Source organism: Kryptolebias marmoratus, linkage group LG2 (genome assembly GCF_001649575.2).
Source record: "Kryptolebias marmoratus isolate JLee-2015 linkage group LG2, ASM164957v2, whole genome shotgun sequence".
NCBI lineage: Eukaryota > Metazoa > Chordata > Actinopteri > Cyprinodontiformes > Rivulidae > Kryptolebias > Kryptolebias marmoratus.
Window position 1 is genome coordinate 11946704 of NC_051431.1, and position 14275 is coordinate 11960978.

The window sequence follows — 14275 nt, forward strand, 5'->3', positions numbered from 1 at the left end:
GATGCAGGCACTCAGTGGGGGGATGATGAAGAAAAGCAGAATAAAACGTCAACCTAGTGTAAAATCCTCACCAAAATCAGTGTCATTAAAAGTATTTCAAAGCAACCTCTTATTAACCTGTAATTATTATTATATTTATTATTTTGTTGGTTTATGCTCCAAGAGGACCACTTTATAACCCATCAGATGCGTGTCACGTCCATCCATAAAGGCACAGTTTGGGCGCAGATGTGAAAATCAGATATTTGTCTGGAGGTGTGAGTGAAGCAACACTTTGGTTGACTGTATGGTCACACACTCCATGTTTATAAATGCCGTATTTTTAGGGACGTCACGTGAGAGGTGGGGCTCATTATACTATTTAAGACTCCTCTTATGCATGTCTAGACAGCAGCCAGATTCGTGGAAAGATGGTCCGCCTTCATGTTCTTGGACTGGGTAAGACAGGAGTGAAACGTTTATCATTTTTTAATATATTTTTTTATATTTGTTTTTAGCAATCAATCCTGTCAGTTAGACTCTGCTAAGACAGTGACATTGTGCTTAAATTATTCCAGCTTGGATGCTGTGTGGCTTCATCACTTTCTGTGGTAAGTATGCAGGATTTTTATATTTGTTTCAGCATATTTTTTAAAAATCATTATTATCCATCCTTCGGACAGGAGCCAGATGTGTGTGGGTGGTGGATTTGTGTGTGTTGTTGCGTTTGTGCCACTGTGTGTGTGTGAGCCTAAGTCTTTTAGCACGAGACGTCATGCAGGTATTTTGGGCAGGTTTAATAATTATTGAATTATTATTATTATTTAATTACTGCACCTGGAGCTGAAACCTCGTTTAAATGCCATGTGCATGTAGCTGAAACTGGATGGGAATTTTGTCGAATTTAATAAGTAACTTAAACTGCAATCCCATCAGCCATAACATTATGACCCCCTCTGCGTGTCTTGCCAACGCAACTTCCTGCGAGTCTGCGCATCAACCAAGACCAGCTGAGGGGCTGTCCCGTTTCTTAACACACACAAGGTGTAAGAGTAGGTTAGTTTTCTCCTGTTGGTGGACTTTAATTACTGATGCTAGTTATAAAATTAAAGAGACACACGGATGACGTAGTCTAAGTTGTGTTGATTTTTTTTAAAACCTTTTAGCATGTGCAGGCTTTGTTTTCGAGTTTGGAAACTAATTTTCATTAAGTTTTTTGTTGCTGTTTGTTTGCTTTAACCTGTTGCCACATGAATTACTTTCACCTGAATTAGCAGGAAGTGACTTGGAGCTTGTGTTTATTTACAGAGCCCGCTGTGGGAGCTCCATGTGACTCCGGGGAACAAAATCAAAGGTGAGCCGTCACTCCCCTTTTTGACATATCCGTTAAGGAGAAGCTATTTAGGCACGTGCCAAAGTTTATTAACTCGTGGGAGGCAGCCGACAACCTCATCGCTGTTGAGTTTATTGCTGTAAGACAGTGAAAAAAATCATGCATAAAACGTTTGTAGATCCTTAAATATTGAATAGGAGGCGCAAAGACTTCCGGGTAGCGTTATGATGACTGGAAAAAGCAGGCTAGGTTATTACATTTACTCACATGTGTTCACTCTTCTGCTCATGTTAAGGTTGTGTTGTGTTTCATTGTTATTATATTTTTTTGGCACTGTGAGTTTGGGCCATAATGATAGACATTACTATAAGCGTTCCAAAAATGACTGGACTTTTGTTCTGTAGCTGAAAATGTTTCGCTTCTCATCCGAGGAGCTTTAAAGCAGTGAGTGTGGAGTTTGATGTTTTAATGCTGAGATGTGATGTAAGCACTTGGGAAGAGAGGACTGAAAGAGGCTGACTTTCCACGTGACAGCCTCAATTTCAGTGCTGAGGCATTCATCTCCTTCCCTCTGCTGCCAATTTAGACTGTGTGGTGCACATGGAAAGGGAAGACAACCTCAACATTGAGGTCAGGAAACCGGCCAACATAGATGAGTAGCTTTTGTTTGACTCTCACCTCCCACTGAAACACAAACTTTCTGTCATCAGAACTCTACAGCATTGGGCTGAACACATCCCCACAAAGACAGAAGGGAATGAAGAGGAACAGAAACACATCAAAGAAGCTCTCCAAAGGTGTGAATATCCTAATGGGGCTTTTGTCGAGTCACTGAGAAGATCTGAAAAACACATCACTGAACAGAATAAGGAGAAGAATGTCATGTCATCCCTTACGTTGCTGGAATATCCGAACACAACATCCCGCTTCATTTCAAACCCAACTGGACTCTGAACTTTTATAGTTGAGATTTCCAGAAGTCAGTTCAGTGATGTGTTTTTCAGATCTTCTCAGTGACTCGACAAAAGCCCCATTAGGATATTCACACCTTCGGAGAGCTTCTTTGATGTCAAAAATGTTGTAGTGATTTATCCGAATGCAATTTTGTTAAACTTTACATTAAAGTCAGTTTTGCATTACATGAATTTTTACATAAAGACATGTGGTTAGCAGAAGCTAGCTGGAGGACATTTGGTGTTGCTTTTGGCTGGAGTTTTATATTTGTGCCAAAATACCAGTGTAATGCAAAATTTACAGCTGTCTAAAGCAGTGGTCTCCAATCCTGGTCTTTGAGGGCCACTATCCTGCATGTGTTACTTGTTTCCCTGCTGCTCCAACACACCTGATTCAGTGGTTAAATCACCTCTTCATGCTCTGCAGAAGCCTGTTAATCACACATTGATTCAAATCAGGTGTGTTGGAGCAGAGGAACAAGGAAAACATGCAGGATAGTGGCCCTCAAGGACCAGGATTGGAGACCACTGGTCTAAAGGTTTATAAATCAGCATTCTCATGAGCCAAAATGAAATTTTAAAGATTAAGGCCAGTTTTGTCACGTTTGGTGAGTTGAAAGGACAATTTAAAAATCCAGGAAAATGCAGGCGCAGAGACAAACAACATGGAAAATAAATGTTAAAACTTCAATAAAGAAAGACGCTGATGTGGCATCAAAACAAACTTAACAAAGAATATAAGGTAACCTGGAACAAGAAGCAAATGGCAGGAGCTGGTGATCTGGTATGTAAAACAGAGCATTATTGAACCAGGGAGGAGTATTTACTGAGTGCAAACAGGTGAGGATAATGAGAATATGCAGCGTGGATGTGTCCAATGAACTGAAGGCAAAAATAACTGAGGGAACAATGGTCAATGACATAAAAGGGAAACTAAATTATAGTAAACACACTATTCAGAAGAAACTGTCTGAATAAACAAGAATACAAACAGTAACTCAGAACACTAACACAAAATCTTAGGATCATGACAGTTTTAAGATGTCAAAGTCCACTTTAGAAGTGGATTTGCTCATACTGTATTGAAAGCTAACGATGGCTTCTCTGAGCCATTCTAAAGTGGGTTTTGCCATTTTAAAACAGCTCCAATCTTAAAAGATTATGACATTTCTGCTGGAGGGGTTTCCAAGCTTCGCCAAAAGTGCTACAACTAGCTGCTTCCGCTACTATTTAAGTTGAAATTAGCCATAGTATTCTATGTAAACCAAGTAATGAAAAATTGACAGTTTTTTCTCCAAACTGAGGCAATTCAAAGAGCTGCTATGACAGGTAAAATATTATTTATTCATAACTTTTCCTCAGAACATCCTAACTATTACTTTAATGTTGGTATCAGATACTTTAGGGATTAAATGAAGAGACGGGGTGATAGATCATGTGAGTTCTGGAGGTGGATCTTTTTCTGGTCAGGGAAAGCAGGTGGGTCCTGTATGTGACATCAGTTAACCTTATTTATGTACCACAAATCATTTTACAACTTTCAGCCATCCTCAATTTTTTCTCTACATTCACACTGATGGGCATTTGCTCGCATACAGTTGTTATAAGGTTAACAAAGTCAATTCAATTCAACTCAATTCAATCAACTTTATTCTTCATAACAATTCATGAAATGGAGACTTGTCTTTAACATCTGGCTCAAAAATACACATAAAACCATTTAAACTGCAATAAATGAAAACTTGAAGCATTGTTAAAACAGTCATAAAACAGTAAAACACTCTAAAATGCATGGTACATTAAAATCTCTCAGCAGTCATTTGATATTTTGCTATGTGAGGCTACTGTTGAAGACAGACAGAGGGAACAAATGATCTTTTGTACTCGAGGGACCATCAGTCAACTTCCAGATGGTGGCAACTTGAATGATGATTGCAGTATTTTCAGTGTCAGAATATACCTTATGTAATTCAACCAGTCAAGCTAATCTTGGTGGTGTCTAAATGATATCTGAGTCAATACTGAATCCAACATTTAACCCACATCTCAAAGAGACTGCACACTTGTTTCCACTTGATCGTTTCTTGTTGCAGCACCTAGGTACATCCGAACTGCTTAATCTTCTCACAAGTTCTGCTAGCATCCATTTCTGTTTGAGAAATAAAAGTACAGAGTAGAAATTTATCAACAGCCTTACTGTGTAAAACTCTAAAAGAACATCATTTTGTTCATACAGTGATGTTAAAAAATCCACAAGCTGTAGTTTAGTCTAAAGCACTTTTTTGGAAAAACTTTTAGATTTGCAAACTAATCTTATAAATTCAAAATGTTGAAAAAAGTAATTTCACTGTGCTTTTAAAAATGTTTGTTTTTAATTCAAACCATTGCATTTTACTGCTTGATAAAGACATAAAAGTTACTGCATAGATGTTTACATCTGTTCACTCATAATCACAGAAAAATGGAGATGCTCCTTTTATGCATTCCTACAGTTCCTACTATTCCTACAATTCCTACAATATTTTCACGCATGTCCATCAGAGGGCAGTAAAACAAAAGAGAGCGATTCTCAAAGGTCTACCAGGATGCATCGTTGTTCTTTGCGTTAAGTATGTTTCAGTTTTACTGTGGTGTCTATAAAATAGCAGTGTGTCTCAGCAGTAACATTCACTATTATCATTTGTGTTCTGCAGAAAAACTGAAGTTGAGCCCACTTGCAATGGCAAATCCTACAACCCTGAACATGCCACTTGTTGTGGAGGACAAAATAAAACAGGTAACGCTTTTATGTCAAAACAGGACAAAATAGAAAAGACACTTTGTGATTATACAGAGGAACTGTTGAGCTCTTCAATAAGAACATATTTTATTAAAATGGGAAAACCACTAAGTGTGAGTTTCAGCCCTGATTTTATTTTATTTTTCCAAACACTTAAGAGCCAACACATTATACAGACTACATTATTGCAATGTACTAATTTCTACTCTAAGTTCAACATAACTTGTTTGGTCATTAGACCACCAAGCTCACAAACTTGAGTCCGAGTTTCAACAAGTTTCAATTTTATTATCATTATTTTTGGTGCAGTTCTTTAGTGCCAGGCCCTTTTAAAAACTGATAATAACTCAACATTTGGGAATTTGGTTTTTAAAATCAGCAATAATGTTTAACCCACCAGCTGGTTTGTAAAAATAGCAGCTCCTAATTAGTCAGTCATGTGTAATCTTTTGTCAAATTAGAACAGAAAAAAAACTTTAAGCGTTCTCTTACGTGGGTAAAAGACAGGTTTTATGGTGTACTAGTAGATGTTATACCTGTTGATATCGTTTGTTTTCTTCATTATTTTTAGCCCTGCAGATTTTCTGATTGTATGCTCATCCTTGCATGACAGATGTTGCAAAATAAGACTTACAGTAAAAAAAAAGCTGACGCAAGAAAAGAGCTATACAGATTGCTTTACTAGTCAAGAGTTCAAAACCAGTTCTACCGTATGTTGCAACACTTTTTCCCCTCTGTTTTCTGTTGTTACCTCAGGCAAAACTCGCTAGTGTCTGAAAGAGATTCATCAGTTTACTGTTTATTGCAGCCAAAGGTTTTCCCTCTGGCTTTCATGTCATGTTCCGCTCAAACGTTCAACAAACGTTGGGTTTTCCTGTAATTTGTCCATTTCTCTGTAGCGACTCGGTGCACCTTCTGAAGTTACATTGTTGTGAACGCTGACTGAACCTTTTGTTTTTGCTCCAGCTGTTACAGAAGGCCTGAGTGAAAGGATGTCCCAGTGCTGCGGACTACAAGCGTACAACCCCCTTAATGAAATATGCTGCAACTCAGTTGTACATGCCAAACCTTCACACAACGCCACGTGTTGCGATAGCGGTAAGTAAAGCTAGACATGTGCACCGAATCGAAATTTTTCACAAAAATCCGTCCATCCATTCTCTTTATCCTCTTGATCCTGTTCAGGGTCATTGGGGAGCTTTTGCCTTTCTCTGGGTGGGAGGCGGGGTACAGCCTGGTCAGATTGCCAGTCTGTCACAGGGCCACATAGGGATGAACGAGACAGACAACCATTCACACACTCACTGACACCCAGAGACAGTTTAGTTACTAACTAACTTAACTTGCATCTTGTTGGACTGGGGAAGGAAACACTCCACTGCAGCCTTTCTGTTGCAAGGCTACAGTGCTAACCAGCTGCATCAGCATGCAGCCCATAAAATGTTAGCACAACTAAAACATGCAAATATATTTCCTCACCTCATGTGTTCCTTCCAATTGACTGCAGAGTCTTCTAACATCTGATCATTGTCATAATCATAAATGTGGTGCCCTGACTGAATTTCAACATAACAGCTGCATATTTTATTTTGTGTTGGCTTTTTGACAATTTGACATTCACTTAACCTCAATCAAGAGCTTTTAAATTAGATAGACTATCAGGTATCGACCCTCAGTATGCTTCTGCCTGACAACATATAAATAGGTTTTCAGTTGCATTTTTCCTATCTGGGATATCATCAGAAAAAGAATCAATTTATTTATTTTTAAACCAAAAGTCTGAGCATATACTGCTTCAAAGCAGGTTATGAGGTCAGGTCATGTTATCATGGTGATCCAGTGGAGTAGAATGACTGTTTTCAAGTTAAATCAGTGGTCTCCAACCCTGGTCCTCGATGGTCACTATCCTGCATGTTTTACTTGTTTCCCTGCTCCAACACACCTGTTTCAGTGGTTAAATCACCTCTTCATGTTCTGCAGAAGCCTGTTAATCACCCATTGATTCAAATCAGGTATGTTGGAGCAGAGAAACAAGTAAAACTTGCAGGATGGTGGCCCTCGAGGACCAGGGTTGGAGACCCCTGAGTTAGAACATCAGAGGTTTGATCTCCAACTTGCATTACCACAATGAGCTCGCCCTTGATGTTCCTCAAGTATGTGACTGTTTGAAAATATATATATATCTATTCGCATATATAAGAGATAAGAGGCACTTTGTGTGTGAGCTACGCTAATACAAAATTGCTTGAAATGATTTTGAAACTGTTAGTAAAGAATCTTTTTTTTTTTCTACAGAGCCCTTTGACAACAACACGCAACTGTGTTGTGGTAAGCCCGGGAACAAGACACTCCTGACCAAGCTGTCCTCTGACCATGAATGCTGTATCAACACCCAGTACAACACCAAGATCGAGCTGTGCTGTCCAGATCTTATTCCAAGAGTACAGCTTAAAATACCTGGCAGTGACAGCTGTGGTAAGGACCCAAACCTGGTTAGCTCCTAAGTCTTCAATACACTCTGTGATAACTGCTATCTCATGGAGTTTTCGCTTTTTGTTGTTATTGTTTTTGGCTTTGCACAAAATTAACCTACTCTCAAAATTGTTATTATAGTTTAAATTACGCAGAAGGTGTCAGTTTAAACAAATCTCAGTGGTTCTCAAAGTTGGGGTTAAAACCCCACTGTGGGTTGTCATGGTCTTGATGAGACGATTTCCCAAAATTAAGCAAAATTTAAAAATAGTTGCGTACGTCACATTTTTGTCACGATCGTCATAAATGTAAAAATAGTAGCCATAAATAACAAAAACAGTACACTAGTTGTTGAGGCTGTCTGTATTGTCATTATGATCTTGTTTAATTGACTTAACAATGTTTCTGTACTTCAACCAGTGCAAGTTTTTTTTTGTTGTTCTTTTGGACAAATCGCTGAAAAACTTAGGAACCACTGGTGTGGGGTATAAAAAGATAAAGTAATGAACTTCCTGTGTGTGTTTGTAAACTGTAAAGTGACACACATTTTATTTGCATATTAATGCAACCAAGATTTTTTATTTTTCACTTTAAATGTTTAACAGCTGAATGTTTATAGTGGATTACTTGAACATTTTTCTTGATGTTTACCTTACAGGTAAGAACCTCAGCCATGCTCACTCTGTCCGAAGGTATGTGCAACAATTAGTTCAGATTTACAGTTTTGTTTTTTAACGGGTCTCTCTTTTATATTCATAAATACATTTTATTAACCTTAAAATAAACCATCATGAAATTGAGAAAAGATGAAATGGGAATGTCAAACTAGTGACATAATAGTTATCCCTGTATTGTAGCAAATGCTTTAGTAATTTCTTATCTGACTTTTTGTATTTGACTTTCCTTTATTGTTTCTGATGTTTTTTATTTCCATCCAGTTACCATCAGCCCTCTGACACTAATGAAACCGTGAGTGAACCCATTTATTTTAACCAAAACATAAATATGTTTTTAATAATCTTTTAGAATAAATGGCAATATATTTTGTTTATGAAGGCAACATCGACTGACTTCTTCTGTTACCATTGGTCATTAGAATCAGAATCACTTTATTGCCATTGCCAGTAAAGAAGTTAGCAAGCTAGGAAATTATTTTGGTGTAATGGTGCAAATAAAACAAATACGTAAACAATGAAACAAGAAATTAATTAAAGTGTACATGGGCATAATAGTATAATAGCAGGTGGATAAAGTGGCTGTGTCGTGCTAGAGTCAATTATCTGTTGTTCAGCAGTTTAGTAGCCGAGGGTGTTCATGTGGCGGGAAGTTCTGGACCCGGATGGACTGTAGTCTTTTGCCTGAGGGGAGAAGATGAAACAGGCTGTGTCCAGGGTGAAAAAACCTGCCAATTATTTGGGAAAGTAACATGAATTTGTGTAGCAGCACTAAGAATAATGCTTTAAGGGTAAATTGAACGGAGATAGGAACATTTAATTTCTTTCAGTTTGCCTTTTTGTTTTTGTAGTTACGATTCATTAGTCCTTAAGACCTCAAATTAAAATATCAACAGCAATGACCAGTTCAATTCAGCAATTAACCTTGATTCGGTTTAGCACAATTCAATTGTGACAACGGACAGGCTGACAGTTGAGGCCAGGCAGAAGTCTCGATGAACTATGATGTTTGCAGATGACAATGTGATCTGTTGCGAGAGTAGGAGGTGGAAGAGAGCCTGGAGAGGTGGAGGTACACTCCAGATAGGAGAGGAATGGAAGTCAGTAGAAACAAAGACAGAGCATGTGAGTGTCAATGAGAGGGAAACAGGTGGGGCACTGAAGCTGCAAGGAGTAGAGGTACTGAAACAGGCAGAACACATGGGAGGTGAAGAAGAGAGTGTGGGCAGGGTGGAGACCTCTCCAGGAAGGAGAGCTGCAAGAGTGAAAGGAAATATGTACAGTATGGCAGTGAGATGGTGGAAGCAGAGCTGGGGGTAGCAGAGATGAAGATGTTGGGATTTTCACTGGGAGTAACCAAAACAGACATGCTTAGAAATGAGGCAAGCCTGAGATAGTTTGGACATGTGCATTGGACAGATGGTGGATATATAGGACAAAGGATGTTGCATATGGAGCTACCAGGGAGAAGTAAAAGAGTGAGACAATAAAGGTCAATAAATGCACTGAAGGAGGATCTGGAGAAGGTTGGTGTGACAGAGGAGGATGTAGAGCAGGATGGAAGCAGATGATTCACACCTAAAGGGAATGGCTGAAAGAAGAAGCCAGTTCATTTCCATCTGATTCAAATAAATTCTGTTCAATCTGATACATTTGAATTTTTATTTGAAGATTGTTGTTTTTTAATAAAAATGTGTTATTTCTGCTTTTTAAACAGAAAGTTTGCAAAAGTGCGGATCTAACAGAAATCTACTCAAAGAAGAAAGGATTCGAGTGCTGTGGTCTCCACTACGTCAACAAATCTCTGTGGTCGTGCAGCAAAGGAAAACTAATTCCAGCAGTTGAACATAGAGAGAATCCACTCCCCAAAGGTAAATAGGTCTTACAGGCTTGCAAGCACAAGGACTCGATACCTGTCATTTTAACCTGATTAGTTTCTGCAGTTTGGCCATAAAACATGTATAATATTGCTGTTTTACAGAAATCAGAATCAAAATTTTCTATTTAAAAAAAAAGACAATTTGATTTTGAAAATTTTTTTGTTTATGCACATGTTTTTTTGTTTTGGTTTTTGTTTTTTTTTCCCCCACCTTGTTTAGTGTTGATTGGGATTCTGGAAAGCATGTCTCTGAATAATTCAACACACTATTTAGTAAGGTTTACCGGAGTGTTTAGAGTCAATGGAAGAAAACCAAATGCATCACGTCCACCCAAGAAACTTCTTGAAGCTAAATCCTTGAACCTGGTGCTTGGAAATGTCTACTTCTTCAGTGAAAGTGAAGTCCTCATTGAGCTCAGTCACAACTCTACCATCAAGTTACTTTATTCCATTTTTTCCAAATGTTCCTAGTAGTTCACCACTGGTTGGTTCGTTTCTACTCTGAACAAATACTCAATACCAAACTACTTACTCAGTGCATTTAAATAACTGCATTACTAATAACACAGCAATAGCCACATTCCTTTGATTTGAGACATTATTAGTCTATTTTATCTCAACCTCATAAAGTACTGAGATTTGTCACTCAGGTTCAAATTGTGATTGCTATCCCACCTTGAAACTACAGACAATAATTTCTACAGTGCGTGGTGACATATTTATCTTAACCCTCCTGAATCGCTTAAAAGAGAGAGCGATAGCGAGCGATGGCGAGAGAAGCTCTTGTAACAGGAGGGTTAATGCTGTTATTTGATTAAATACTTGACAAAAGCTACAACTGTAGAGTTGAAGCTGAAAGACAAAAGATACTAAAATCTTTGGATTTGTGGTAGCGAAAAAAACAAAATTAAAAAGTTCTCATAAGCTAAACTGCTTTCGGCTAATGTGGTCTGGTATTGGAAATATGCTACTTTAATTCTGCAGTGTTTGCACCTTATTGATTTTTGACAAGTTTATGTTTACTAGTATGGAATTTGTTACAACTTCATTAATAAAGCTAAAAATTGTTAATTTTTTATGAACAATTTCCAGTAATATAAATATGCTTTGATTACAACCCACTGCTTTGACAACTTGTTTCTTTTTTAGCAAAGCTTTATTAAAGCATCAGTTCATTCAAGTGTGATTTTTGTTCTGTATCACATTCAGGAGTTGTTGAACTACAGCTTAGCTCTGAATGTATTGCTGTGTATTATTTTTCGTGTCCTATTATGTGTTTGAGCAGAAGCATCTGCAGCTACAAACTTGAATGTACCAGTGAAGCTTATTTTTCTTTCATATGGGGTTTTAAATAAAAAGCATTTACAAAGATTCTGTTGTTTCCATTTGTAATGATCATGACATTGGGTTATTATTTTACTGAAGACCTTTAAATATTTTTTGACAGCATACATTTCTATTGGAGGAGTCTGGGATACGTTAATTTAATTTAATTTAGACTTTTCATATTTCTGTTTTGAAAATTTATTGAAAGAGGTGGCTTTAATAAATGACTCCTGCATAATGCAATAATATAAACTTAAAATTTGACAAATCTTTTTTTTTCAGCCAAAGTATCATATACTAATATACACATAATTTGATATGCAAAGTTGCACAGTGCCTTGCATATGTGTTCAATATTTAAAATTTTCGTGTTGCTAACTTCTTAGTGCAAACCTGCTCTGGTTCCTTGAAGCTGAATACGTTTTGCTGAACAGGTTTGGCCATTCAAGACAAATATATTCAGGGTTGTTGTCATTTTAAAGCTAAATTTTACTTTCAGTTCTCAAAAACAAACTAAAACAGGGAATAGGAAACAGGGAAGTTACTTGTATTTATCACTATGTATATATGCTAATAAAATAAAGCAACTCAAAAGCACACAGGGTCACTATCAGGCTTCATTATGACGGTAGCATACAAGGTAAAAGGCTTATTAAAGTTCTATCCAAATATTATGAGCAGAATTGGTGAAAAAGGCAACCCTGGTGGAGTTAAGTACCTAGCAAAACTGAGTCTGACTATTTTATCAGCAATACAAACCAGACTTCATGTCCACTGGCACAGGGACCAAGTGGCTTAGCAAGGAGCCTGAATACTAATTCATTCTTCGAGTCAACAAGGCACCAAAGACTGTCTGAACAAACTCTTAAACATCTTCAAAAGTCCTTGAAAAAGTAAAAAGCTGGTCCTGGGTTTCCTGACGAGGAAGGAAACCATGCTGCTCCTCTTGAATCCAAGTTTTCACCATCATTCAGACTTTCCTCCTCAGTGACCTCCCATAGATTTTTTTCGGGAAGTGTCTTCCCTTATATTTGGAGCAAACCAATTTTTAAAAACAGGAACCACTACCTGGGTCTGCTGATCTGAGAGATCTGTCCCCAACCTCTGTACGAAGTTGCTCAGCCAACAACATCCAGAGCCTTAAAAAACTGAATCTTATCCACCCCTGGAGCCACCTTCAGTGATAGGTGAGTCCCCACCAGGTTCTCCAACCTCTGCTTCCATTACAGAAGGCACATCTGTAGGGTTGAGAACCTCTCCTTCCACAGCCTGTTTTCTCAGTCCAGGTCAGCAGCAATCCATATCTGTAATTGTTATTGTCAAAGCACTGAAGTCCTCATATATACACCCACAGTTTTGTATTTGCAACTTCTTAGCAACAATGTGTTTTGGACTGCTGACATAATGTCAGCTAATTTAACAAGCTATCCAAAGTCTGTAGGACTCTTTCTTCCACATGATGGTTCTCTGCACCTCAGGTGACCACCACTACTATTGCAAGGGTGTCTTGGCACCATGTTTGTTATAAACCACATCCAAACAGAAGTCCAACAGCAAAACAATGTGGTTCCCCCTGGTTCAGATTGGGTATGCCATTCCTGCCAATTACACCAATTAAAGCTGTACTGTCATTGCTTACATGGGTGCTGAAGTACCCCAGTAAGACAAGGGTATCCTCAGACAAAGCTCCTTCATTCACTCTACTCAAAGACACACAAAGAAGGCTGGAGTCCTCCAATCAAAGCAAGACATAGCATGTACAAACTAAATGCCATGCCTCTGAACAGAACTGTCGGTGTGAGAGAGGATGCTATCTGATGGGACTTTGCATGAGCAGATAGTGCCTACAATACAGCCTCTGTTAAAGTGAGATAAAGCTAATGATAAAGATATCTCCCATGTTCTGAAAAGACAGTTCAACACAATTTTTCTTTGTTTGAGCAACCATGTTGATACATAAAGAACTCATTTACAAGACTAAGGCAGTGTTGGTGCAATAAGTAATCCACTCAGCAGATATTTTATAGGGTATTTCCTACATACTGTAGTGATATTGTAAATGCACTGCAGTTTATTTAAGAAAGGTTTTAGTGATGAAAAGCTCCAAAAACATAACACGAAGAACAAAGTTTTTGGTATTTTTGTAAAGACCTGAATTTCTGAGTTGATTTCTCATAAAATCTAGAACGCAGAGAGAAAACAATTACTGACAGGTGGAGATGGGCGTGGCAGAGAGGACTGGAAAAATACTGGGGAGGTGAAGACATAAACACAGAAAACCAACAGATAACCAAAACAAAACAAAAGTTACAAAAACACCAAAACTATGACACTTTTCTATTAAACACAAACCCATAGGCATTACATGGAAATTGTTCTTTACTAAAAAGAAACTCATTTTTAAAAGACAGGCTCTGACTTGGGTGAATCAATGAGGGTATTGCTCGCAGTTCAACTGCAGCTGTTGGCAAATATCCAAACTTATGGATGGACTGACTTTCATCACAAAGCTAATTTTCATCCTATTCACTTGTTTCCATCAGAGCTGTAATGTCACCCACAAAGCCCTTAAAGGTCAGAAGGCCTTTAGGTACCACCAAAAACACACACCTGCACTGATGGCTGTATGAGTCAAGTTTGAGACCAATCAGTTTCTGCAACAATATTGTTTTTGTATCTTTATTTGAAATTCAACAGGAAACTGAATACACCCTTTTCAGTAAAAACTAAAGGCCTGTAACTTATTTCTAAATTTCATTAATTTGCCCTTTTGCATTGTAAGAAATAAAAGGAAAATATGTGCAAATAACTGCAGGAGTTTCAGTGTGGTGCAGTTATTTCAGTTTAAAAAAAGAGAAGGACTCTCTTTTCGCTGCAGCT

At 37.9% G+C, this 14275-nt stretch overlaps 1 protein-coding gene across 1 annotated transcript; it reads left to right on the forward strand.

Moving 5' to 3' along the window:
- The first annotated feature begins 399 nt into the window (after positions 1–399).
- Positions 400–11433, forward strand: si:ch211-195m9.3 (galaxin). The gene is made up of 10 exons (XM_037974553.1): positions 400–438; positions 558–590; positions 1288–1333; positions 4959–5041; positions 6011–6142; positions 7340–7519; positions 8175–8208; positions 8455–8485; positions 9908–10061; positions 10290–11433. The coding sequence occupies exons 1-10, from the start codon at positions 411–413 to the stop codon at positions 10538–10540; spliced, it is 972 nt and encodes a 323-aa protein (XP_037830481.1). The 5' UTR covers positions 400–410; the 3' UTR covers positions 10541–11433.
- Positions 11434–14275: the final 2842 nt, after the last annotated feature.

Coding starts and splice junctions, on each gene's coding strand:
- si:ch211-195m9.3 (XM_037974553.1), top strand. CDS start 411: ATGGTCCGCCTTCATGTTCTTGGACTGG. Junction 591..1,287: donor TGGCTTCATCACTTTCTGTG/GTAAGTATGCAG, acceptor GTTTATTTACAG/AGCCCGCTGTGGGAGCTCCA. Junction 7,520..8,174: donor ACCTGGCAGTGACAGCTGTG/GTAAGGACCCAA, acceptor TTTACCTTACAG/GTAAGAACCTCAGCCATGCT.